Source organism: Planococcus citri, chromosome 2 (assembly GCF_950023065.1).
Source record: "Planococcus citri chromosome 2, ihPlaCitr1.1, whole genome shotgun sequence".
In the NCBI taxonomy this organism is placed as follows: Eukaryota; Metazoa; Arthropoda; class Insecta; order Hemiptera; family Pseudococcidae; genus Planococcus; species Planococcus citri.
This window is the reverse complement of record NC_088678.1, coordinates 77996985-78024874: the sequence shown is the minus strand read 5'-3', so window position 1 is coordinate 78024874 and position 27890 is coordinate 77996985. Positions and strand designations below refer to the sequence as shown.

Here is a 27890-nt window from a genome sequence, read left to right as displayed (position 1 = left end):
GATTTTTTGGTTTCTTTTGTCTTGAGATCGTTTGTCTTCAGATTATTTGATCTCGAGATATAGTAGTTTTCAGATTTTCAGGTGTCTGGATTTTTTGATTGTTTTCTTTTATTTGGAAATTTTCTGATCTCGATGTTTTTGGGTCTTTCGATTTTTGGACTACTTACAAGTTTTTCTGTTTACAAGTTTTTCGATCTCCATGGACTTCCCGATTTTCAAATTTTTGACCTAGGGATCCGTACTTTTTCCGATCTTGAGATTTTTTTTTGTTTTCGAGAAATTTTTCACGTTGAGATTTTTCCATTTCTATATTTTTTCTGATCTCGAGGTTTTTCAATTTCCAGATTTGTGGGTTGTTTTTTTGTTTTTTTAGATTTTTCTGTCTTCAGGTGTCAAAATATTCAAGAAATCACCGAAATACTTTATTTTAACCTCCCTCCCCCCACTTATCCTCCTCATAACTTTATTTCAAGATCCAGATAAGAGAAAATTGTATGCTCATTGAGCTGGTAAAAATTTGATTTTTTTTTAGTTTTCAAAAATAAGAAGCAACCTGCATCCCTCCTTTCTCCCTCCCGAAACCCTAGCTTCATCAACGCCCGGCAAAAGTTCGTGAATGTGGATGAAATTCGTAACATACCTATAATGGTGTTTAAAAAATTAGATCCCCTCCTCCCCCTTTCGGCTGAGCAAAATCTGTTTGCGAAATCATAGTAAACAAAAAAGTAGAGAATAGATTTTGAATTCAAGATGAGAGATGAGAGATTAAAGTTATTAAAAATCTTAAAATTGAACTGTCAAATCAAAAGCTTCGCTTTTCGATCATTATCAATGCAAAAGGTCAAAGGTACCCATACCTATTACCTACTGCTTAAAATCCTGAAAAAATTGTAACGAATGACTTTTCTTGTCCTTCTTTTTTCAACGCAGGCTATTTTTGAACTGAAATCTCAACATCTGTGAGAGGTGCAGACCTTTTTCGCCTCACCCCCTCCCCTCATTTTGATCAGAATTCGAAAAAAAAATTCTATATCGTGTGACATATCGATTATTATTGATTTTGAGGTGTTGAGTTTGAATATCGACTTATTTTTTCGATTCGACTTCTCTGAAGCCTCCTCTCTGCCATTTAATACGAGTATTTAGTTATAAAATACCAGGAAAATTGAAAATTACATTTGTGACGTGTCGTTTGTTAGTTTTCGAAGGCACTAAGTTCGAATTTTTTGTCATTCGATATTTTTAACCTCTTTCTAAAATTGTTCAAATCCGGTACCCAGATATTTCAAGAATACTCGAGGAGTGATTTCGATATCAATAAATGAGCACCATATTATAGATAGATTAGGTAGGTAGGTGTGGGTTGGGTATGACAGCAGCTCGCAGGTATTCGAGAGGTTCTTCATTCAGGTTGAAATACCTACGTGGATATTTATAATAATTTAAAAGCTTTGTTATCGAAAATGCACTTGTATCAGAAAATACTGATAAACCGAGCAACTCGTGTCCAATAATTAAGTATATTAATTCCACTCAATTTATGCAGCTGATCTAGTTTCGTAATACTAATTCAACGGTAGCCGTCACATAATAATTGATGCTTGTGCAAATACATACACCCATCTACTACACTTGATGTGAACATGACACCATCAGTAGGTATAGACGATAACTTGAAGCTACAGATCGGAATTTCCATCCAAACTTACGTAATATTGTATCGAACGATGTGAATTTTTTTCGTATAGCTTTCACATATTTTGAAAAAAAAAGTTTTAAGAGATATGGATTGGGATTTGATGGGTAGGTCTAGGTATATTGTAATCGAACGATTAGATGACTGATTTCCTGCCTAGACAGTTACGCAAGTGAATTCGATGGGCTGTTTAGTCTGTAGTCTTATTAGGTACTTGTAGCTTACCTACCTAAAATTCATATTTTAAAGTCAAATGTTAGGGTTCAGGTGTTCAATATTGTGAGCATTGCATATAAATTTTTGTATGAATAAATATAGCTCGCGATAATTTAATTTCGATGTAAAAAAATTTCACCACAATTCACTATTATCACGGTTCATTTTTCTAACCCAACGAGAACATTTTTTGATAACAACATATCCATCATCCTAGGTGAAATAATTTCAAAGTATTCGAGTAGGTAGGTAGGTAGGTAGATAGGTAGTTGATAATTACTCGTATTGTTTACATTTGACGTCATCAGTGTTACCAAATTTTACTGTGTTGTGATATAAAAATGAAATGAGACCGACTTGATTTTTTTTTTCGAGGAATACCTATCAAGTTTATGCGTAAAACTATACCTGCGTTTATTTTTATTATAAATGGTGAAATTCCATTAAATTATTACGACTTTCTTCGTGTGCATGCATAAAAAAAATTCGATTAATTAGAACAAAAGTTAAAAGTGTACACTGTATTCTTATTTCTTATACACGGTCGATTTGCAATTTCATCGTCAAATGAACCGAACCAAGTTAAACTTGATCCATGACTTTTTATGTTTTTTATTTATTTATTTTTTTTTTTTTTGGTACAAGACTTATGAACTTTTCGTAGATACTAATTTTTTTCGATTTTTCGTTTCGTTTGTTCCAGAGGAATTGGCACAGAAGATGATTTCTCGTCGTGCAGCAGCTTCAGCGGCACGTTATCAGATATCGGTGTGAATTACAAACCTCGTCGACGTTACTGGTCGAATAAATTGCAATTTATTTTAGCCTGCGTTGGGTACTCGATTGGCTTAGGCAATCTGTGGAGGTTCCCATATCTGTGTTACAAAAGTGGCGGAGGTAAATATTCGTATTATTTCTAGCTTCCCGTAGTACGTTATTATAATTGGTTATTAGCTAATTATTAAACAACAATGTGATGTTGGTGGATGGTGGATATTGTGAGAAAATTAAATCATCCTGTTACCTCCTATAAATTATAATCAATTCTCATCCGTTTTTTTTTTCTCGCTCGCTCTCTCCTTCACCGTTTCGTCTGTGCTATATGGATGTATGTGTACGAGTAGGAGCACAGTTGGTTGTGATGGCACGTAAACAGGATGTCGAGGATTTTGTTGTATTTAAATTGAAATTTATAAATACTGTGGAAAGAGTCTAGGATTGGTTCAAGTTTTGAAAATGGTCGTAGATGAAATTGAACTTATTTTACAAGAGGTAGATGATGAAAGGGAAATTTTCATGGATTGTTGTACAGGGAGCAGGGATTATTTTATAGTGGGAGTTGAGGGGTTCGTGTAGTTTTATGAGTTGGATTATAGGTATTTTATGCTCCCTAAAGTTCAAGTTTGAATTATGCAAAACTTCAAGTATCTACCTACTAAACTCGTAAATTTCCAAAATACTCCAGCACCTTCAATTCTGAGTTACGAGATGTTGTCCTTCTGTCAAATTTGAAGGATTGTTTGAAAATCGAAAAATTGTTGAAAAATTAATCGTTGAAAAACTCAAAAATTGTTCAAAAAATCAAACTACAATTGTTCTTAATTTCCTGTTCAAAAATTGGAAACATTGAGCAAAAAATGAAAAATTACTCAGGAATATTGAAACATGGTTCGAACATTCAGAAACAGTTCAAAAGTTTAGTTGTTCGAAAAAGTATCCATAATTGTTCAAAAATTAGAACTGGTAAACAACTGAAAATTGTGTTGAAAAACATTTCAAAAATTCAAAAATTCAAGGATTTGTTCAAATGTTGAGAAGACGTTGAGTGTTTGAAAATTCAAAAATTGTTCAAAAACTAGCAGTAGTTCTAGCATTAATAAACTGTTCAAAAATTCAAAAATTGTTCAAAAATTTAAAAATTGTTCAAAAATTTAAAAATTGTTTAAAAATTTAAAAAATTGTTCAAAAAATGAAAAATTGCTCAGAAATTTAAAAATTGTTCAAATATTTGGAAACAGTCAAAAACAAAAAGTTTAAAAATCGTTTTAAAAAGCATTCGAAAACTAGAATTGTTTAACTAGTGAAAAATTGATCAAAAGTTGAAGAAAAACAATCTATATAAACTCGAAAATGGAAGAATTTGTTCAAAAGTTGAAAAGACGTTCAATAAAAATTGAGTGTTTAAAAATTCAAAAATTGTTCAAAAACTAGAACAGATTAGTACATAGTTTGAGCACTGGTAAACTGTTCAGGAATTCAAAAATTGTTCAAAAATTTAAAAAAATGTTCAAAAAATGAAATAAAATTGATCAAAAGTTGAAGAAAAACAATCTAGAAACTCAAAAATGGACGAATTTGTTCAAAAGTTGAAAAGACGTTCAATAAATTGAGTGTTTAAAAATTCAAAAATTGTTCAAAAACTAGAACTGATTAGTAGTCTGACCATTGATAAACTGTTCAGGAATTCAAAAATTATTCAAAAACTGAGAAATTGCTCAAAAACTGAAAAATTGTTCAAACATTCAAAAAGTTTGAGAAATGTTTGAAAAAGTATTCAAAATTGTTCAAAAACTAGAATTGTTGAAAAATTGATCAAAAGTTGAAGAAAAACAATCTAGAAACTCAAAAATGGAAGAATTTGTTCAAAAGTTGAAAAGACATTCTATAAATTGAGTGTTCGAAAATTCAAAAATTGTTCAAAAACTAGAACTGATTAGTAGTTTGACCATTGATAAACTGTTCAGGAATTCAAAAATTATTCAAAAACTGAGAAATTGCTCAAAAACTGAAAAATTGTTCAAACATTCAGAAACAGTCAAAAAGTTTGAGAAATGTTTGAGAAATGTTTGAAAAAGTATTCAAAATTGTTCAAAAACTAGAATTGTTGAAAAATTGATCAAAAGTTGAAGAAAAGCAATCTAGAAACTCAAAAATGGAAGAATTTGTTCAAAAGTTGAAAAGAGATTCAATAAATTGAGTGTTCAAAAATTCAAAAATTGTTCAAAAACTAGAACTGATTAGTAGTCTGACCATTGATAAACTGTTCAGGAATTCAAAAATTATTCAAAAACTGAGAAATTGCTCAAAAACTAAAAAATTTTTCAAACATTCAAAAACAGTCAAAAAGTTTGAGAAATGTTTGAAAAAGTATTCAAAATTGTTCAAAAACTAGAATTGTTGAAAAATTGATCAAAAGTTGAAGAAAAACAATCTAGAAACTCAAAAATGGAAGAATTTGTTCAAAAGTTGAAAAGACATTCAATAAATTGAGTGTTCAAAAATTCAAAAATTGTTCAAAAACTAGAACTGATTAGTACCTAGTTTGACCTTCGATAAACTGTTCAGGAGTTCAAAAATTATTCAAAAACTGAGAAATTGCTCAAAAACTGAAAAATTGTTCAAACATTCAAAAACAGTCAAAAAGTTTGAGAAATGTTTGAAAAAGTATTCAAAATTGTTCAAAAACTAGAATTGTTGAAAAATTGATCAAAAGTTGAAGAAAAACAATCTAGAAACTCAAAAATGGAAGAATTTGTTCAAAAGTTGAGAAGACGTTCAATAAATTGAGTGTTCAAATATTCAAAAATTGTTCAAAAAGTAAACATTTTTCTAAAATTTGAAGAGCAGTTGAAAAACACTCTAGAAATTCAGAAATGAAGAATTTGTTCAAAAGTTGATAATGGGTATGTTAAATAAGTAATTGAGTGTTCTAAAATTTAAAAATTGTTCAAAAACTAGAAGTAGTTCAAAGAATTGTTGAACTGTTTAAAAATGGTAAAATTGTTCAAAAGTTCCAATTGATTTTTTTAAAAAGTAGAATTATCTAAAAATTGAAGAATTGTTCAAACATTCACAAATTGTTCAAATTTGGAAAAACCATTTAAAAATTCAAAATTGTCCAAAAAACACGAGAAATTGCTCAAACATTAAAATGAAAAATTGTCGGAAAATTCAAAAATATAAATTCAAAAATTGTTCAAAAACTGGAATTATTGTTTAAAAATTGAAATATGTATTAAAACTGGAATCATTTAAAAATTATTCAATTGTTCAACTACTCCAATTGTTCAGAAATAGAAAAATTGTGAAATTGTTTACCAACTGAAAGTTTTTCAAGAACTAGAATATAATTCAGAAACTGAAAAACTGTTCAGAAATTTGAGAATTGTTCAGAAACAAGTTGACATCTACCTAATGTTTAACAATCTGAAAAATTGTTCAGAAATACAAAAAATGTTCAAAGTCTAAACAATGAAAATGATCCAGTTGAAAAAAATAGAAAAATATTCAAAAACTGTGATTGCTCAATAATCGACAATTAAAGCGAGGGTTGCAAAATTGTTTGAAAATTAATAACTTGTTGAAGGATGAAGGAAGAGTTCAAAAATATGTACAAAAAGATACAAGAATTGCCCAAAGTTGAAAAATTATTCATTGACTGAGGAACTGATTGAATTTGAAAAGTTGTTGAAAAGTAAATTGTGTTTAAAAATCCATAAATTCTTCTCAAACTAAAACAATTGCTCACAACACTAAAAAAAAAGATAAAAAATTGAGGAATAGTTCAAAAAACTATTCAAAATTGTTCAAAAGTTTGAAGTTGTTGAAGAAATAATAGTTTAAAAATTCAAAAAATGATTTCATGGAATTATTTAAAAATTTAAAAATTACGTATCAAAAAATTAAGAAGCTGTTGAAAATTTAAATGTTCAATACATAGTTTAAAAATCGTCCACAAACTGGAAAATTGTCCAAAAAATTCTAGAATGATTCAAAAAAGGTTTCAAAATTGTTATGCTATAGAATTTGTTTTAACGATTTGAAATATAATTCAATGATTGTAGAACTATTTGAAACTTGAAAAGTTGTTGGGAAATTGAGAGTTCAAAAATTCAAAAATCCAAATATTGAAGAACTGTTAAAACCTGAAAAGTTGTTAAAAAGTGGAACGTTTGAAAATGAAAAAAATCTTTCCAAACTGAAAAATTTCTCACAACATTGAAAAACTTGACTAGGTAATTCGAGAATTTTCAAAAAAAAATTCATAAAAAGTACTCAAAATTGTTCAAAAAACCAAAATTGCTCAACTGTAAGACTATTCAAAGATTGCAAAATTGAAAAGTTGAGAGTTTAAAAAATCAAAAAACTGGATTCAAATTTCTAGAATTTTTCCAAAATTTAAAAATGATTCGAGAATTGAAGAAGTAGGGCTATCTAAACCTGAAAATTTATTCAAAAATTGTTCACAAATAGAAAAATTTCCCTTAACATAGAAAAACTATCCATAAGTTTGAGAATTTTTCGAAAAAGCATTCCAAATTCTTCAAAAAACAAATGTTCAACAGGTGAAGAATTATTCAAAAGTGAGAGTATGAAAATTCAAGAAATGGGTCGAATTATTTGTTCCAAAATTGAAAAATTATTCAAAAATCTAAAAATCGTCCATATTTTAAAAATTGCTTACAAGTGTAAGCATTTTTTACAATAAACTGATAAACTGACTAGAAATTCGAGAATTTAAAAAAAATTATTAAATGATTGTTCAAAAATTGCAGAATTGTTCAAAAAATTGGAACAATGATTCGAAAAAAAAGGTTCAAATTTTTAGAATTGTTCATGTTATTTAAAAATTAAGAAATTGATAGAAAAAATCGAGTGTTCAAAAATTCAAAAAATTGTTCAAAAATTGAGGCTTTGTTTACAACTGAAGAAACTGAAAAAGTTGTCGGAATTGTTTTAAAATGATTAAAAAGTTGTTCAAAAATTCATATGAAGTAGGTTAAAATCGTTCAAAATGTTGAAAAATATTCCACCACTGTTAGATAAATACTTAGTTTTGAAATTGCTTAAAAATTCAAAAAATAAAACAACAATATTCGTGCAATAAAATAAATCTCAGATAATGAGTTTCAACCGTGAAAGGAAAGGGAGTTATCAGCTCTAAAAATGTTGAAAAAGTAAAAATTTGCTTTAAAAATTAATTTTTGGCAATTTTTAACAAATGATTTTGTTGACAGCGTTGTTTTTGTTTCTTATTCCCAGGGATGAACTTGTAAGTGCGCTGAATAGTGACCTACAAAGGATCAGTCTTTGGTTTTCTCAGCACGGGCTTAGGGCGAATGCTGCGAAGTCAGAGCTTGTTGTTTTTGGCTTTCAAAATCGATATGTGGGCGACTTAAGAGGTAAGGTTTTCCTCCATGAGAGGGAGTGTGGTGCTCTCTGCTCCTGTCCAGCTCTGGTACAGGTGGAGAAACACAGGTACTTGGGTGTGTGGGTAGATCAGTGTTTGACGTGGAGGGAACACTGTTTGGTTTTGAGGGCAAAATTATCTAAAATTGTATATCTGATTCGCTACTTGTCTGGTTTGTTGTCTGGTGTTCATCTTCGGAGATTCTATGTGGCTGTGTTTGAGGGTACCTCGAGGTATGGGATTGCAGTGTGGGGGGGGGGGGGTGCGGCTACATGCTGGATCCGGCCACTACTGATGCTTCAAAAGCGAGCCGCTCGGTTAGTTGCTGGTGAACGCTGGGACGCTCCCTCTCAGCCAGTTTTCTGTTCTTTGGGTATCTTTAAGGTGAGGCAAATTTATTACATCACTGTGTTATCTCTGATGCACAGGTATAGAGACGCATTTGGCTATGCTGTGGGGGTGGGATGTACTAGACATGCTGCGTCGGGTGTTGTTCCGCTCCCTGGCTGGAGAAAGTCCATGTCTAGGTCAGTTTTTCGATACTTTGCTGCCCATCTGTACAACAGTTTGCTAGTGGAATGTAAAAATGCGAGTGTAAATGGCTTCAAAAGAATGATTGAGGAATATGTGTTATCCATCGTAGATAAATGAATGTTAGTGTGGTGTACCGAGCTATTACAGTATGTTGTTTGAAATTATTAATTGTAGGGTATTGTTCGCTCTCTGGTTTTTCTATTTTCTAGTGGCTGAGTGTTGGTTAATTATCTATTTATCTACTTATCTATCTATTTGTTTCTTTATTTCATTTATTTTTATTATTTTCTTATTTTTGTATTTTTGTTTCTGTCTTGTAATGTGGAGAGAGCCGATCCCCCACTCACCGAAATGTACTGGTGGGGTCGTAATATGTATCAATAAGATTGTACTGTATGAAAGAAATAAATAAAAATGTAAATGTAAATGTAAATGTAAATGTAAATGTTCTACTGCCTCCTTTTTCAAATTGGTTTCTGAAATTTGGTCAACTTTCGTTCATTTTAAGCAATTTTTATATCGATTTTATTGTTTTTCATGATACTTAATTTATGTAATTTGTGCTACAGTTTGTTCCATTTCGATGATGTTTTATCAATTTTTGAAACTTTGCAATTTTAAAAATATTCTCCAATTTTTTACACTTTTTTTTGGGGAAATTTTTCTCAAATTTGAATCTATTTTTATGCATTGAATATTTTTTCGATGTCATTGAACAATTTTTTTACTAAAATTTTTCGTGAGATTTGGCTTAAATTATACTTTTTTGGTTAAATCAATCAAAATTTTCAGTAACTATCTCATTTTGGGTAATTTTTGATTCATCACTATTTAGTCATTTCCAATTCCAGCAATTTTCATGTCGATTTTACATTTGAATTTGAAAGTAGTCCTTGACAGGCCCGTAGCCAGCGTAGGGGCAGCCGGGGCAATGCCCCGGCTAGAAAGGCTGTTTGCCCCAGGTAGCAAAATCAAAAAAAAATACGTTTGCCCCTACCAGCAAAATCAGAAAAAAAATTAGGAAGTGCAAAAAACCAAAAACTCAACAATGTAAAATTATGGTTATGTTCATGAAATGGCTACACTAGCATGAATTGCATTTGATAGTTCGATGGCTCGCTCGATGCGTTCACTAAATTTTAAATCAAAAATTTGATAATTTGAGTAAAAATTAGTAATTTGTGAGGATTAGAAATCCAGTAGGTAAGTACATCTTTTTGCAATTTTTTTTGAAAAGTGAGACTTTCACTTTGTGCAATTTGTGGTAATTTTACATAAAAAATTGAGACTTTTACACTTCGAAAAAGCTAAAATTTTCAGTAACAGGGAAGACTTATGGACAATTTTTAAGAAAGAATGAAAATTTTTATAATTTTTTGCGAAAAACCGAGAATTTTGACAATCTTAGCAAAAAGCAAGATTGACTATTTTTGAGGAAAACCACAAATTTTTGGCAATCATAGGCCAAAAAAATGATTATTTTTTTCGCAACCTTCGGTTGAAAATGGGAGACATTTTGGTCATTGACATTTTTTTCAAGCAAAAAAGGGGAATTATTAGGTAATTTTTAGAAAGGGAAATGGATATTTCTTGAATTTTTTTTACCAAAAAGTAACAATTTTTGGCAAGAAACGAGGATATTTTTGAAAATGTTGACAAAAGGTGAAATTTTGAGCTATTTTTGGCGATAAAAGTGAATGTATAAGTAGGTCAACTTTCTCAAATTATTCAATTATGGATATTACTAGCATTTTTTTCTCATCAAGATAAATGCAAAAATTGAATTTTTGAAATTAAAAAAATAATAATAATTTGGAAAACCAAAGCTACTTATCGAAAAAGTAACCCAATTTAGTAACTTAGTTTCTTGAAAAGTGATCAAGTACGAGCCCTGAGTGAGGGCAAAAGTTTGTTTTGAGAAGTAAAGTTTTTTCAGGTGAAAAGTGCGTTTTTTGGCTTAACATTTCTCTAAAAATTTGAATGATATATTTTTTTAATGTTGTTTGGACGCGAGTCAAATTTGACTATTTTACCTCCTGACAAAATTTAAACAGAAACAGTCACAGCCGAAGAATTATTACAAGAGTTTCACAGTAAATCGCGCAGATTACAGCTGTATTAGACTCAACCCCAGCATTACACATTATGTATAATCTTTTTCTGCAATATACACACTCATTCTGTTCATTTAAAAAAAAAAATTGGTTTTAAATAACGGTTGGTTGAGGGGGGTTAAAGGGGGGGGGGTATGTTTCACAGATGTTCGAGCCTCAAAAAGTGCTGCCCCAGCTGATATTTCCTTCGCCCCAGCTACATCCAGATTCTGGCTACGGGCCTGGTCCTTGAACCTTGAAACACAAAATGAGGGAGACGATCTTGGACTGCGAGGATTGAATAAATTGCAATACGAATACGTTATGTTCATTTTTTACGCACCTATTGACGTAGGTGCAGGTAGCAAGAGCTCGTGAAATTCAGTCTAGTTAATAAATGTGCTAATATTGTGGTTTTAAATTGGGTAATTTGATGGTCGCCGAGTCTCAATAGTGTTGCAACGATGTGCACCATTTACTCTTTTTAGTCATTCGAGATGTAAAACGAAAAAAAATGAAATTGAAACTAAAACGTGACGTTGAATGTTTTTATAGTATTTCAGATTAGGTACATTCAAAGTCGTGAATACTGCTTCGTTTAGTCGGTGGCCTGAAATTTCAAACAAACCATGCCATGCGACAAAATAATAATAATGATCGCGTGTCTCTATTTTAGTATTTATTCAGGAAATCGTCGTGCATCATATTGCTGTGCAATGTCATATTTTACAGTAAATAACTCTCAATGAATAGGTTTATAATACCTACGTTGAATTGTTGTTGATGGTGCGTCTCGCATCATCCTCGTTGTCATCAGAGAATTGAAAATGAAATACTTACTTATTATGTACCTGCATAATTGTATGAAAAATAAAATGAAATTTTCCTCATTTTATATTTTTTTTTTTTGGTTTCTTTGCAGGCGTGTTCCTAATACCGTATTTTCTAATATTATTAATGTGCGGACTACCGTTGATGTATATGGAATTAGCTGTCGGACAGTTCACTAGAAGAGGACCGATCGGAGCTTTATCAAAATTGTGCCCAATTTTAAAAGGTATGGGTAAAATTGCAAACCTACATACGAGTATATCCATCATAGTACAGCACACACCTCAATATAACTCGTTACACAGCTGGCATTGCTAGGTCAAGTATTGTGTTTTCATTTTATCGCGAATCTCGCGGCGAGTATTTTTTTTTTTTTTAATTACTCGACTTGGAAGTTAATAAATTATACACACTTTTAATATTAAAAAAAAACTATAAAAATATAAAATCGAATCGAACGATCGCTAATGTGTTATTCGGGTACCCTTGAAGTGTGTACTGTATAATATTATATTATTTATACATGTGTGTGGTATCGTAATTACATAAATAAGTATCTAACGTATGTAAGGTGTACTCGATGATTGCCGATTGGCAAGCAATGTAAAGAATAAATAGAGATGCAGATGTCGACGTTGATGTACTTACTCTAATTTATATTATAGATTTTTTAATCGACTCTTTCAGGTGCTGGTATATCGAGCGTAGTCGTATCGTTCTTCCTATCCACTTATTACAACGTTATAATCGCATACACCTTGTTTTACCTGTTCACCGCGTTCCGAAGCGATCCTCCATGGGATCATTGTAGTAATCGATGGAATACCCCAAATTGCTGGAAAAAATCGTTCGACACGATGAATCGAACCAGACCGATTGTGCCGAAAACGCCGGCCGAGGAATTTTACGCGTAATTATAATGTCTTTCTTTAATTATTTTCCAAAGTTTTACTAAAAAAAAAAAAAAAAAAAAAACACGAATATACGACCTAACTGAACTGACGTTGAGGTGAAAAGAGAGCACCGGTTAGATGACAGTAGAGAGACTATCTGTGTAGAAAATTTATTCTCGTGTTAAATAAGTTGCCTATAGGAGCCCCTGAAATGCTGAACGTTATCGTCATGCGAAATAAGTTGAAATTTTATTCTTCGAGTTTCGCTTTTTGTGTACATTTTTTGGTTTTGGGATCAAAAAACTCGATGCAATGACGAAATGTCCAAGTTTTCAACGCCCCTCCCCTCCCCTCCCCTCCTTGTTCATCTCAAAACAAAACTCTGAAGATTTTTTCGGTAGTTATTTTTCCCAATAAGAGTTTTTTCCTCCTCTCAATTTCTTACAAAATAAATTTGGGAAAAATTTTTATGAGCAATTTTTTATCAAGAAATTTTTTCAACAAAAATATTTAAGAACTGGATAGGATGATTTTTCTGTGGAAAATTTTTTCTCGTATTTGAAACTTTTCGCCAAGTTTTTTCCAGCTCTTTTCCCTGGAAATTGTTTATTTATCTAGAAAATTTTCTACCAAGAATTTTTTTCAAAATCATCGATCTCTCACAGTTTTTTAAAAAAAATTTTCTGCACATTTTTTTCTAGAGTTTTTTTGGAAAATTTTTTGTTGGTGGGTAAATTTCTTATGAAAAGTTTTCTCTTGTACAAATAGAACTCATTTCCTAGATTTTTCTACTGTCAATTTTTCTTCTGTGGATTTTGCTATAGAGGATTTTTTTCCAAATTTTTTCAGTGGAAAATTTTTTTGGAAAAATGCTGATAGGAAAAAATTTGGGCTTGATAATTTTTATTTGGATTATTTTTCTCCAAGAAAACTATCTGAAAAAAAACTTTTACTTTCTGGGAAATTTTGCTATAATGAATTTTAAGTATTTCCTTGAAGAATTTTCCTTTCTCAAATTTTTCTTCTGTGGATTTGTTTCTGAAACATTTTCCTATGAATGGAGAAAATTTCGAATTTCATGAGAAAATTAATAATTCCCTGTTCCAGCCGCCACGAGCCTACTTCCCAAATTGGGGGGGGGGAATCAAAAATGAATACGGTTCATAAAATTTTTTTTTCTACGCCGAAATTCCTCTAAATAATCTCCTTTTCAAAAAAAGTCACTCGCAGAATTGAAAAAAATAATATAAGAAGTGAAAGAAATCTTAAGTTGGCTAAACAAATTTGAAAACTTCCCATATTTGAGTCACAGAATGTTTCCAAGTTGGTTTAACCTTATTTTCAAGAAAGGACCTTGCTCGGTCCACCTCCTCAACAATTTCGTTCAGGTTTTCAGCCCCCTTCCTTCAAAAAAAAAGAAACAGAAGCCCGACAGACAGGTCAATTATTACTTTAGATAGTCAGACTGCCCTCAACAGCTAGACAAACATGTCAATGACCTTGAGAGTACAAACAGGACGCCAGACAACCTTCAGAAGCCAGACAGGCAGGTCAATGATCTCAGCAGGCGAGACTAAGAGCTGGACAGCTGGGTCAATGACCTTGAGATGCCAGACTATAGAAGCCAGACGTAGATAGCCCTCAAAAGCCCGACAGCCAGGTCAATAACCTTAAGGGCCCAGACACAACGCCAGACAGTCCTCAAAAGCTAGACAGACAGGTCAATGACCTTGAGATGCCAGACAGGACGCCACACAACCTACAGAAGTCAGACGGACATGTCAATGACCTTCAGAAGCCAGACAGCCAGGTCATTGACCTTAGGAGACTAGCTTGGACTCTATACACCGGTCAAAAACCAGACAGACAGTTCAATGACTTTGAGAGGCCAAACTAGAAACCAGATGGGGACGACCCTCACAAGCCAGACAGCGAATGACCTTAAAGGGCCAGACAGGACATCAGCCCGGTCTTCAAAATCTAGACAGACAGGTCAACGACCTTGAGATGTCAGACAGAACACCACACGGCCTACAGAAGTCGTATGGCCAGGTCAATGACCTTCAGATGCCATACAGCCAGGTCAATGACCTTAGGAGACCTGCCTGGGCCCCATACAGCCGTCAAAAGCCAGACAGGCAGGTCAATGACCTTGAGTGGCCGGACTAGAACCTAGATGGGGAAGGCCCTCAAAAGCCAGACAGAGGCCAGACAGGTCGGCAGACGGTCTTGTAAAGCCAGCCACACAGGTCAATGATTTTGAGATGCCAGACAGAACGTCAGATGCCTTCAGAAGCCAGGCAGTCTGGTCAATGGCCTTAAGAGGCCAGATAGGACTCCACAAAGACGGGTAAATACCTTTGAAATGCCACACAGGGCGTCAGACAGCCTTCAGAAGATAGGTCAATGACCTTGGAAGGCTAGACATGACGCCAGATGGTCTTCAAAAGCCAGACAGACAGGTCAACGACCTTAAGAGGCCAGACATGACGCCAGACGGTCTTCAAAAGCCATTCAGACAGGTCAACGACCTTAAGAGGCCAGGCATGACGCCAGACGGTCTTCAAATGCCAGACAGACAGACAGGTCAATGACCTTAAGAGGCCAGACATGATTCCAGACGGTCTTCAAAAGCCAAACAGACAGGTCAATGACCTTGAGATGCCAGACAGGACGTGAAACGGCCTTCTGAATCCAGACCGTCAGGTCAATGGCCTTTAAGAGACCAGACAGAACTCCAGACGGCCTCTAGATGCTGGGTCAATGACCTTAGCAGGCTAGACAGGACTCCTGACAGACAGGTCAATGACCTTGGGAGGCCAGCCTGCTTTTGGCTCAGAAATTAACCAGAAACGTCATTAAACTCTGCATTTTTTATGATGTTTTTTGACTAATTCGATGTCGCTGAGCAGGTAAATGACGTCCAATTTTTTATTGGACTTGTAGTTAGTGACCCTCGATACAAATAGGCACCTGATTCGGACTCTACGGCCTCAGATTAGTCAAAAACGACCTTTTACTAGTTTTTTTTTAAATCAAAAAAAATTGCAAAGGGTTAATACTGCATCTCTAAAAGTTGATCGATTTTCTTCCAAGTTTTTAAAAGCCTGTTATAATGTCAGCAACTCGACTGAATTTTTTTCCAAGGTTTCACAAATCCATGTCAACATGGTTTTTTTTTGTTGAAAATTTTTCTGGTCAATCCCGTTTCCAAGTTGGAAACTTGAAAAATGGTTGAAAATTTCTCATTTCATCCCTTTTCTTTATACAAGGTGGTTGTTTATAGAAAGATGATCGAATCAAATTTCCAGGTGCATCCTTGGGCGAGAAAATCGAAGTCTCGTTGAATGCTTTTGATTGGCTAAAAATGTTTAAAAATCTATTTTGAGAGTAGAAAAATATAGAAAAGCAGATTTTCATTACTTTTTTTTAAATTGAAAATGTGCTTACGGATTGAAACATATTTTTATTTCTATCGAGAAATGGCAGATTTCGAAGTGATTAAAAAATAAAACATTTTCATCTGAACATCAGCAAGGCCAGAAATTGCAGATTTTATTGGGCAAAATGATCGAGATTATTCTGATAATGCAGGAAAATTGTCCAAAACCAAGCTGAAAAAAATTCAAAATCGAGACCAAAAAAATGAGAAAACTCTCGAAAATACGTCATTTGTACGTACAGTGAATTTTAGATGCTTTAATTACTCGTATTAGCCAATTTATTAAGTTGAAATCGAATGTGTGAGAAACATCGAAATTAATCTAATTGAGATCATGAGATTATAATCGTTGGAGTTTTAATTTTCCTCCATTTTTTGAGCCAGTCTTGTGTCTCCATCCTAAAAAAATCGTTTCGTTCCTCCCAATTTTACATTAAATTTACCTGCTATTAAAAAAAAAAAAAATGATCGAAGAGATCAAAAATACGATTCATGTGTTTGGAATGCTTTTAGAGGCTCTATTGTGAAATTTTTCGAAATTTGAAGAGTGGAATCAGCAAAACAGTTGGAAAGATCCATCAGAATACCTTTATGAGGTTTAAATTAATGTTTTTTTTAATGATTTTTTTTTATTTTTCAAAATTTTAACTGCATGCTGGTTGAATTACTTTCTCGTGTTTTTTTTCATTTTTTTTTTTTTTTTTTTAATAATAATTAAGATACAATTTTACCATTAAATAATTCTTTTCGTTTCACCAAATTAATATTTTGCATTATTATTTCGCAGGAAAAAAGTCCTACAAATAAGTTCCGGTTTCCAAGAGTTCGGCATCATGCGATGGGAATTAGTCGCCTGTCTATTCATCGTCTGGGTGCTGGTGTATTTTTCACTATGGAAAAGCGTTCGATCCTCCGGCAAAGTGTTATACTTCACGGCTACCGTACCTTTCGTTTTAGTTTTAATTTTCATCGGTCATTCTTTGAGCTTAGAAGGTGCAAGTTTAGGCCTACAGTATTTGTTCTATCCTAAATGGGAACTTTTGCTCGATTCAAAGGTAAATACATATTATTTTTGCTAAAAATTTCATCTCCAATTTAAAATAATGAAACTTGATACCTTCTTGATCAACCTTACGATGCCTACATATTTTTATTTAATGTTTTTCAGGTTTGGGTGAACGCCGCAGCTCAAAATTTCAACAGCATGGGCATAGCTTTCGGTTCGGTGATCAGTTTCGCCAGCTATAACAAGTATAATAATCAAATCGTACACGATGCTGTGGCTGTTTCGTGTATTAACGGTATCACGAGCTTATTAGTGGCTGTTTTTGCGTTCACGACGATCGGTAATATTGCTTGGGATCAAGGCGAGTCGATCGAAAGTGTCATAACCGATGGTACGATTCATAATATTTCTTCGATATTTTAGTCTATGATTTTTTTATTTTTTAAAAAATTAATTTTGGTTGTATTTTTTCCCCCCTTTCGAAGGACCCGGTTTGGTATTCGTGGTGTATCCGCAAGCCCTGTCGCAGATTCCATTGGCCGGATTTTGGTCTGTTTTGTTCTTCTTCACGTTGCTCTGTATAGGACTTAATAGCCAGGTAAGTTAAATTATCGATGACACGAAATAATTTTGAACTAGTAGATCGAAAATACAAGATGTTTTTTTTGGTCGAATCCACTTTGAAGATAAAATAGCGCGGATATTATTTTTTGAGTTATAGTTTGCCATTGTCGAAGTAGTCGTGACTTCTGTTCAAGACGGTTTCCCTAATTGGATCAAGAGGAAGTTGGTGTGCCATGAGATTTTAGTGCTGGTCGTGTGCTTTGTATCGTTTATCGTAGGATTACCGAATGTTTTTCAAGTAAGTCGAACTATTGAACTTATTTTCGAGTCGAAAATGTCCCAAAATTTCTGTTTATCATTGCAACAGATCGTTCACTTTGTTACCTTATTATCGATCAAATCATACCTCATAAATAGATAGGTGAAAAAGTTGAAATAATAAAATTGATATTTTGATTTATATTTATTTATTAATGAAAAAAATTACCAAAAATTCAACATGTTGAAGTACATTATGAAACGTTTCATTTTTATTTTCGAGATGTAATTTTTTGGCCGGCTTGGAGTTGAAGCATTATTAAACCATCTGTAAAAACACAAAGAAGATTAGTACATACATATTTTTGACTGGAGAATTTATTAGTACATATTATTATAAAATACAAAAATACACCTAGTATGAATATGAAATAGAGAATAAAACACGTGTAAGTGTTAAACTTACTTTAAAAATAAGGAAAATTAGGCGATGACTAAGTCAAGGGCGGATTTTTCTTTGCCTTGGTCAACGGCGACGATTTCCATGGCGGATTTCTCTTTGCCTTGGTCAACGACGACGAAGTCCATGCTGACTTTCTCTTTGCCTTGGTCGACGACCACGATGTTATCGAAGGAGATTTTCTCTTTGCCTTGGACGGTGAAGAAATCCATGGTTACTCTTTCTTTACCCATTTTAGAGGTTTTTTGGTTTTGTAAAAAAGAAGGCTGTAAAATAAATTTGGAATTAGAAACACGTGAAATAGGTTTAAAAAGTCAAGTGCAAAGTTATTAGGATTAAAAAAAATAATTTTTAAAATTTAGTGTGCCATTTTCGATGATTTTTCGTCATCGTCATTCGTCAATTTGAAAATAAATAAATAAATTTAAGTTTAAATCATAAATGGATAGCTCAGATTTGAAAAAATAAATAGTAAAGTCAGCATTTAAAAATGAATTCAAAAATGATATTCGTGAATTAATTATTTTTTTTTTTTTAATTTATTGAACCATTTTGGATGATTTTCCATCAGTTTGATGTTTTAAAATTGATAAAATGAATTCCAATGAGAATGATTGTGTTTCGTACATATTTAATTAAACATTTTCTTTGAAGAAATTTGTAAATTGTTCTGTTTAGATTCGAAACCAGTTTAATCTAAATTCATCAACTTTTTATATTATTTTTTTTTACAGTTGAATTTTGTATCTTTTTTTTCAGAATTTCTCTCTAAAAATAATTATGAATTTTGATTGCAATTTTCGTACGATTTTCTTACTAAAATATATTTTAAAAAATAATAAATTTTTTATTCGTTCATGTTCAAAATTTAAAAGAAACCAATTTTTGTGTTTTGGAAAAATTGTAACGAAAAAAAAAATCCAATCAAATATAAAATTTTTCTTTACATTTTCACTGGAATTATTCTCTCTACTTCATGAAAAATATCACATAGATTAAAAATTTGATTTTTATTCGTTATTTTATTTGCAACAAAATTTTTAATCCAGATTTACTTTAAAATATATTATTCACTATAAATATTTTCCAATTTAATAAAATAAATAAAATTCATAAAGTGCAAAAAAAACACACAAAATATCTTGATTTTTATTCGTAATTTACTTACGAAAAAATACTTCAATTTTAGGTCCAGTTTTTAATTAAATAATGCAAAATATTCGTAATGGAACATTTTAAAAATTAATTTCAAGATTTACTTAGATAAAATAATTATGTAAAAACTGGTCACGAACTTTTCAAGATGATTATTCCATTAATTATTCCTCAAAAAACATTTTCCAAATTTAAAAAAAAAAGATGCAAAAAAAACATTATTCTAGTCCAATTTTCATTTGTAATTTGAGGGGAATTAGGATTATTTAAAAAATGTAGATGAGTTAAACGTAATATAAAAATCGATAGCGAATTGTTCAAAATATTCCTTAAATTATTCGCTAAAAAAAAAAAAAAAAAAAAAAATTCACGATAAATACAAAAAAACCACACAAAATATCTTGATTTAGATTCGCAATTAGAGGGAAAAATATTTTAATTTTAAATTCGGTTTTTAATTGAAAATGCAAAATAATTTTGATTTTTATTCGTAATGGAAAATATTTAACATTGTGATCCAGATTTACTTGAATGAAATGATGTAAAAGCTGGTCACAAATTATTCGGATTATTCACTAAAAAATATTTTCCAATATAAAAACAAAATGAAATTTACAATGCCAAAAAACTAGAATTCAAATTTATTTTTATTTTTATTCGTTATTTGAAGGGAAATCTTTAAAATTTAGATCCAGATTTAAAATAAATACGTAAAAATCGGTTACGAGTTGTTCAAAATATCCAAAAATACCAATTTAAAAGAAAAAAAAAATTAAAATCACGATACGAAAAGAAAATCATGCGAAAGTTGCATTTGACGATTATCTATCTAGGTAAAAATATACTCAAGTTTGTACTTAGAAAATATGTATGTACTAAATTCAAACTCACCGAAATAAAAAAGGCTTAGAAGCTCACAGTACACAAGTTACAAACAGTTATACCTTTCGAATGTAAAATTTTCGAAATTTATATCAATTCGGAGGTACGTGAGATTTTCGTGATTGGCCACCGAAAACCGTACGATTAGTTGTATTATCACGCCATAATCCTAATTAGCTTTCGCTAGCTTTTGGTACACTTGAACTTTGCTCTGCATCGGTCGATTTGTCTGCTCTGTATGTATACTTCTTTCTGTGTACGAGTATAATGTCTTTATTTGTATATTGGCGGTTTAAAAATTTGATATCCCTATAACCTCATCGTACGATGCTCGTACGTTGTGTATGTATTTGTAGCTATTTCTATGTAGTAAATATGCTCGGGTCATTTCATTGTCAAATGAGCCAAGTTTTGGGTTGAGGTGCTCCGATTTTGTCAATATTTGTTGTTAGGTCCTTATATGTACTTATTCGAGGTCATTGGCCCCTCGATCCCCCTTGGGATAGGTGAAGGGGGTTCTTACTGTTTTTTTTTCGGCTGTTAGAATTTCTCGTCGTTAAGATGCCCAAATTTGACATTTAATGGCTCGCAGTCGGAATTGCTGCAATTTGGAAAAAAAAACTTGTTCGTGGTGTTTTGAAAATAATTTGGAGTAGTTTCAAAAATATTTACCAGGTTTCAAAAGTTCAAGTTCAGCTTTGCTTTTTTTCAAAGCTCTATTTTCAAATGATTGCCAAATTTCGGAGTCAGCTATGATTTGAAAATTTGATGAAAAATTCAGGAAACTTGGATTTTCATAATAATAAAAACTATGATCTTTTCGTGATGGGATTCGAAAAATTATGGGGCGTAGGAGGCCCCAAAATTTTGGTCAAAATGTAAAAAAAATCACAAATATTGTGTGACATATCGTTTTGTATGTTTTCGAGGGTGCTGAATACGAATATCAACTCATTTTTTTGATTCGACCCCTCCAGCGCCCTCGTTGACCTGCCAAATTTCATGAAAATTGAAAAAACCGAGTGACATATGGTTTACTAGGTTTTTAGGAGTGCTAAATACGAATATCAACTCATTTTTTTGATTCGACCCCTCCAACGGCGTTATTGAGCCCCCCACCATTTTTGAACATTGAAAAAATCGTGTGACTTATGGTTTACTACGTTTTTGGGAGTGCTGAATACGAATATCAGCTTGTTTTCTTGACTAGACTCCTCTAACACTGACCCCAAAAATTTCTGAAAAGTTATTTCAGTCATGATGCTGATCGCGATAAGAACAAAATGATCGGGCAGTTGTTGGAAAAAATTCACCAAAATTGTGTGAAATATTCGAGATGTCGTCTATTTTCAGGAAAACTAGTAAAAGTTAGAGGGAATTTTTGCCCTTCATAGAACACTCATGAAAATTCCAAGGAATTCGAAAATTTTCACTCTAAAATCAGAGAATTTTGTGAAATTAACTACGTGATTGGTAGTTCTGTAAAACATCAAATTTTATTCTATTTTTAGTCAAAAAAAAATTCTCTCGCTTTGCTCGGGGATTTTTATAAGGTTTTTGAGGAAGCTGATTTAAATTTCATCAAAGACTTACCCCCCCCCCCCCCATCCCCCTTGAACGAAAAGTACCTTGTCTAAAGTAGAGTTTTGCATCTCTCTTTTAGAGCAAATAGAGGTATTTGGGATCAAATGGTTTTCAAAAAAGGATTCTACATCCTTAAAACCCCAGATTTTGATACACACATGTTGCATTTTTTGAAAATTTACAATTTCGTGCTACTCCTTTTGAGCTTATTTTGGGATTTGGTGCCAAATAGTCGTAAACGTTGAATTCTCAGTCTCAAAAACCTACATTTTGATACAAATGTTGTGGTTTTTGGAAATTTTCGATGTTATATACTTCTCTTTTGGAGACCACTTTTGGGGCTTGGGGGTCAAATGAACGTCAAAAATGAATTCTACCCTCTCAAAACCCACATTTTTATGCAAATGTGTTTTTTGAAAATATTTTTCATCTTTCCTTATTTGGGGCTCATTCTAGTGTTAGGGGTCAAATGGCCTTCAAAAATGAATTCTGCATCCTTAAAAACCCTGGCTTTGATACCCATATTATATTATTTTCTATAAATTATCAATTTTGTATCTCTTCTTTTGGAGCCAATTTCGGGTTTTGAGATCGAGTAGTCTTCGAAAATAAATTCTGCACTCTCAAAAACCCAGGTTTTGATAATTTTTGGTTTTTTACCTCCCTTTTGAGGCATTTTTTTTGACAAATTAGAGCTCAAAGGATCTTCAAATATGAATTCTGTACTCTCAAAAACCCACCTTTGGATATGTACAAATCGTTTTTTTTCCTCGAAAATTTTCGAATTTTCATCTCTCCTTTGAAGTTTATACTTTATTCTGGAATTTGGGGTCAAACGGTTTCCAAACATGAATTTCGCATTCTTAAAATCCAAGTTTCGATTCCCATATTGTATTTTTTGAACATTTTGGTTTTGTACTTCTTCTTTGGAACCTTCTTTTTTTTTCAAATTTGAGGTCAAACGGTCTTCAATGATGAATTTTGCACCCTCAAAAATCAAAATCTGTATGCAATTTTTTTTTTTTAATTTTGAATTTGGTGTCTCCCCTTTGAAGCCCATTTTGAGGTTTGGGGAGAAATGGTCTTCAAAAATGAATTCTGCGTTCTTAAAACCTATAGATTGTGAGTGTGCATAGCACACTGTTGGTCTCAGTCTGAAAAATGTAATTTTATTACACCTGAATGTTCTCTTAAACATATCGGATTGTTTTCTTAGTTCATTATTTTATTTTAATGCATAAATTTCTAAAAAAAAAAAAGAGAAAAGGGGCCTTGTATCAAGATATTCCATTATCACTTTACAAATCAGCTGTGTCTCATTGTACACTGCTACATCCCCATTCAGAGCTGTGGGTCCAAAACAATTTTGGGATTGGATTTCAGGTTTGGGATCAAAATCTATTCATTTCAGGATTGGATTTGTTTTAGATTTGTTCTTCTAAATTTTTATTTTGGTTTCGAGGTTGGTTTTGGGATTGAAAAAATTGTTTCAGTTCTAGTTTTGGGATTTTCATTGCAACCAATTTTAAGCCCAAATTGGCCAATAGACCCTGCAAGGGGTTTAGAAAATGAGAGGTTTTGATATGGATGAAGAATCCGATGGTGTAATTAGTGGGATGTTTTAAATGCATATTTTGCTTAATTTGTTGTTGAGTAATTTCTATTGTAGTAATCTGAATGAATGAAGATAAGAGTCTTCTTCTTCATCACTTGCCCGTATCCGGACATTGCAACTACAAAATCCCCGTAACCAGTTCCCTCCAGCTATCTTGGTCCTCAGCCTTTCTTATGCACTCTCCCAGTGACATTTTGGCAGTTTTCTTGATCAAGTCCGTGTATTGGGTGGGTGATCTTCCCCTTCCCCTCTTGCCTTCTATGTGGCCTTGGACTGTCGACTTTCCCAAGTTGTCCTGTCTCACGATGTGTCCGAAGTAGCGCAGTATTTGTCTCCTGATGACTGGGCTTAGCCTTTCCTTTACACCCAGTTGTTGAAGTATTGACGCGTTTGTTCTTTTCTGGACCCATGATATCCTTAGCATGAGTCTGTAGCAGTACATTTTGAATGCGTCAATTTTATCTTGATCTGCCTTATGTATTGTCCAGCACTCTGACGCATACAGGAAGATGGAGAAGACTAAGTGTTTTTACTATTCACAGCTTTGTGGCCTTTGTAATGTTGTGGCTTTTCCATATTTGGTTGAGCTTTCCCATTGCGTTCTTTGCTATGGCCAACCTTCTCCTGATTTCTCCAGCTAAGAATGAACCAAGGTACCCAAAGTCATGCACAACCTCTACACCATCAAACTCCAATATTTCAGGTCTGTTCTTTTGCTCCCTATCGATTATCATTATTTTCGTTTTTCCTTTGACCTTCAGGCCTGCCTCATTGCTGGATTCTTTGATTTTCCTAAGCATTTCCTTCATCTCATCTGGTGTTTCTGAGAGCAGGGTTGTGTCATCGGCATGCCGTAAGTTTGACAATGTCTTTCCTCTAGGGCAGTTCTCATTACCCATTCTCCATATGCATTGAAGAGGATTGGGCTCAGTATGCATCCTTGTCTCACTCCCTTTGCTGTATGGAAATGATTGGTGAGCTCTCCTCTAACTCTCACCTATGCCACATTGTCCTCATACAGACCTTCCATAAGACTGACAAGTGACAAGGTGCTCTGGTACTCCAAGCTTTTTGAGGTTTTGCCAGAGGATCTTCCACTTCACATTGTTGAATGCCTTCTCATAAGGTAAAGTACCAGTTGTGGATAGGGGTCCCGGTTGTGGATAATCGTTCCTATGGGCTAAAAAAAAAATTATCGCTCGTATCTTTTTCTGTAACATTTAATCATTTCCTTGCATTCATGACAACATGAAAATTCACCCATGAAGTCTATGTACAAAAGCATTGAAGTTTCAAAATGATAAAAATGCAGATTTTAAAATTTTTTAGAAGGAAAATTTCAATGATGGAGAGAAGCGAGTCAAATATGTAATTTTTCATAACTGCGGAAGTTTTTGGATAGTAATAAGATGAAATAACCACCTCTGCATATTTTTGAGAATTTTTGATTTCATTTAGTACTATTTAGAGCAGTCTTTGTCCGCAACCGGGCCAGGGGGCCCGGTTAGCGGATAATTGGAAGTTTTTAAGATTCTCTACTAAGAAATGAAATATTCTTGATTTTTTTTTTCCTCCCAAGTATTATGTAGTTCAACAGTTACACTACACAACAAAATCAAAAAAATTTGAAAAAAGTTGAAATTTGGGCTTCTCAGAGCATGTTGAAAAAAGTATAACCACAACTGGTACTTTACCTTAGTCAATGCAGCACATGTACACTAGCTTGTTGAATTCTCTAGCCTTTTCAATCACTTGGCGTACATTTAGGATTTGCTCTCTTGTGCCTCTTCCTGGTACAAAACCTGCCTTTTCTGGTGGTATCTGTGGCAGGATATACGCTTTGATGCACTCGTGTATGATTGCCAGTAGTACCTTGCTTGTGTGTGATATCAGTGATATAGTTCTGTAGTTCGAGCACTCCATCTTTGAGCCTTTCTTGCGCAGAGGTACATACACAGATGTAGTCCGGCCTTTGCGCCATTTTCCTTCTTCCCAGACCTTGTTGCAGATTCTGTGCAGCACTGTTATGCTTTCCTCTTCTGCTGTTGTTATCATTTCAGCCACAATTCCATCTGCCCCTGCCGATTTTCTTTTTTTTCAGCTTTGTAAATGCTGCTTTGACTTCCACTCATAGTATGGCAGGTTCCAGTTCGCGATTGATGTAAAATCACAATTTATCTGAATAAAATCGAGGAAAAAATGAAAAATTGCAATCCCAAAATCGAAACTGTTCTCACCCGGATCTTAAAATTACCCCAGTTTGTATCTGGGTAGAGAGCTGGATAGTAAAAATGACAAAATTTTGAGTAATTTGCATAAATGCCGCTAGGATTGTTATAATGTATCAAGAGGAATTTTTTTCATCTGAAAGTCATGTAAATTTGATGTAGCAACATCGGGTTTCTCAGTGGTTTTAGTACCCATACCCAGTGTACCAGGCCAAATTCTTTTCTGGTTCCAACCCAGAAAACCTGTCAATCCAGGTACTCGTTGAGCTCTGGTCTGCTGTGTATTTCAAGTGGGAGTGGCTTGTTGAGGTGTTCCCCTCAAGTTTTTGGTTACCTAGAGCGCAATTGAAATTTTGAATTTCATTTCATGTGTGACCTCTGTGGAGAGTACATCATGCTTGTTAGCTTAGCTTAGTCTTGTCTTGTGTGATATTTACCTTCATTGTGCGTTTGTACTTTGTGAATCAATGGCAGCCTATTGCACAGGTAATATTTATTTGGTAGATATTAGTTTTTTTAACATTCTAGTTCAATATTATTGTTTTTTCCATTTTTTTAAAAATTAGTTTCAACTTTTATTATTAGGTATTGATTTTTTAGTGTTTTATTTGAAAGTGCAGTTTGAAAGCCAATTGGTTGTGACAAAGCCAATGTGAAAGCGGCTTCTTATTAACATTGTGGTTATATAGTCCATACAAATTAGTTATGTGGGTGGTGTGAGCAACCACAACCAGGCCCAGACCCATGCACTGAGTTACTGAGAAAATCTCAGTGGGCTGCGACGTATTTGGGCCAATGAGGTAAAAACTGGGCCGCTTGAAAAATTTCTGAATGAATTTTTATGCTCAGTGTCCTGCACTTTAAAAAATGGGAGGAAAAAATGTGGCCCGATTAATTGAGGAGCCCAAAATCAGGGCCACTAAAATGGGATATCTCAGTGGGCCACGTGCTCTTGGGTCTGGCCCTGTGCGCAACCAATGTTAGCGGGAACCAACAAGAAGCCCATGTTGGTATATTCTGCTGCTGACTCAGGGCCCTCGTTGGTTCCCACTTGAGCACTTACGTTGGTTGCGTACACCACCCACCTAACTAAATTGCACCGACTACGGACTCCAATGTTATCAATCAACAATGTTATTGAAATCATTCAGTCCCAATCTTTTACATTATCTAAATCTAAATTACTTGAATGTTCCATCAGTTTAGTGTTTTCTTTTTTAACTGAATTAAATGTTTTTTTAAAAGTGTTCTTATGTCATTTTTGAATGTTTTTAACTCTTTTTCACACTGTTTTTGCCTAATTTATCTAAAATTTCAGAAGTTTTTTCTGATTGACATTACTTTTCTCAATTTTTTGAAGTTTTAACCTATTTTCAGCACTATTTTTGAGAATTTTTACAAAATTTTGGTTTAATGACTGTTGATGCACTTTTTTTAGAGGTAGAATATAATGTGTTCATAAACTATGCCAAAACAAACACTGTTGAAAATTTTTGTCCAAAAAATCCACTTTTTTAAATTGGTTTGTGTATGAAATTGGCCCCTGGGATAAAAGTGGTAACATTAAGCGGCTTTCACTATATATTGTGACAAAGATTATGGACTGCGCTTTCATAATTTGGAGACAGTTTGAATTCTGAACATTTATTTTAAAATTCAGTAAATATGAAATCAATATAGAATTCTGAAAATTGATTTAAAATTTTGTAATATGAAGACAATGGGCATTCTGAAAAATAATTTGAAATTTTGTCAGAGGCAACGTGAATTCCAAAAATTGAAATTTGTAGACAATGTGACATTGAAAATTTATTTGAAATTTTGTATTTTGAAGAGGCTCCTCCCACGCACCCCCCCCCCCCCCCCACTATCAACTCTCTCCAACCCAAAACGTCGCCGATTTGACATGAAATGACCGACTCAAAATAATGATACAATTACAACCATATTTTTTTTTTTTTTTTACAGGGAGGTATTTACTTTTTCCAATTGATCGATCATTTCGTCGCATCCATATCGATCATGTACATAGCGTTTTTCGAAGTAATCGCCATAGCCTGGATTTATGGATCGGATCGACTGTCAGAGAACATCGAGAAAATGACCAAGCACAAACCTTACTTTTTTTTCACCTACTGCTGGAGAATCGTTACGCCTCTTCTGTTGATGGTAAGTTTCTATAGTTTAAAATTTGACGTTTGTTAAACTTAAAATGTACTCATATTTAAACTTGGAATAGATCA

The 27890-nt window shown here is 33.1% G+C and overlaps 1 protein-coding gene and 1 long non-coding RNA gene across 2 annotated transcripts in view; one reads left to right on the top strand and one right to left on the bottom strand.

The window, feature by feature from the left end:
- The window catches only part of LOC135833720 (sodium- and chloride-dependent GABA transporter ine-like), a 67459-nt gene that overhangs the window by 38755 nt on the left and 814 nt on the right, over nucleotides 1-27890 (top strand). Inside the window, exons 2-9 of the mRNA XM_065347475.1 lie at nucleotides 2616-2809; nucleotides 11652-11786; nucleotides 12248-12470; nucleotides 16683-16950; nucleotides 17064-17292; nucleotides 17387-17499; nucleotides 17623-17763; nucleotides 27616-27816. Coding sequence (XP_065203547.1) covers nucleotides 2616-2809; nucleotides 11652-11786; nucleotides 12248-12470; nucleotides 16683-16950; nucleotides 17064-17292; nucleotides 17387-17499; nucleotides 17623-17763; nucleotides 27616-27816 — 1504 coding nt within the window. The remainder of the gene's footprint in view (nucleotides 1-2615; nucleotides 2810-11651; nucleotides 11787-12247; nucleotides 12471-16682; nucleotides 16951-17063; nucleotides 17293-17386; nucleotides 17500-17622; nucleotides 17764-27615; nucleotides 27817-27890) is intronic.
- On the bottom strand, nucleotides 17910-20389 carry LOC135833759 (uncharacterized). The gene is made up of 3 exons (XR_010556531.1): nucleotides 20230-20389; nucleotides 18190-18449; nucleotides 17910-18051 (listed from the first exon to the last, which is right to left on the bottom strand). It is a non-coding gene; the product is annotated as an uncharacterized LOC135833759 (long non-coding RNA).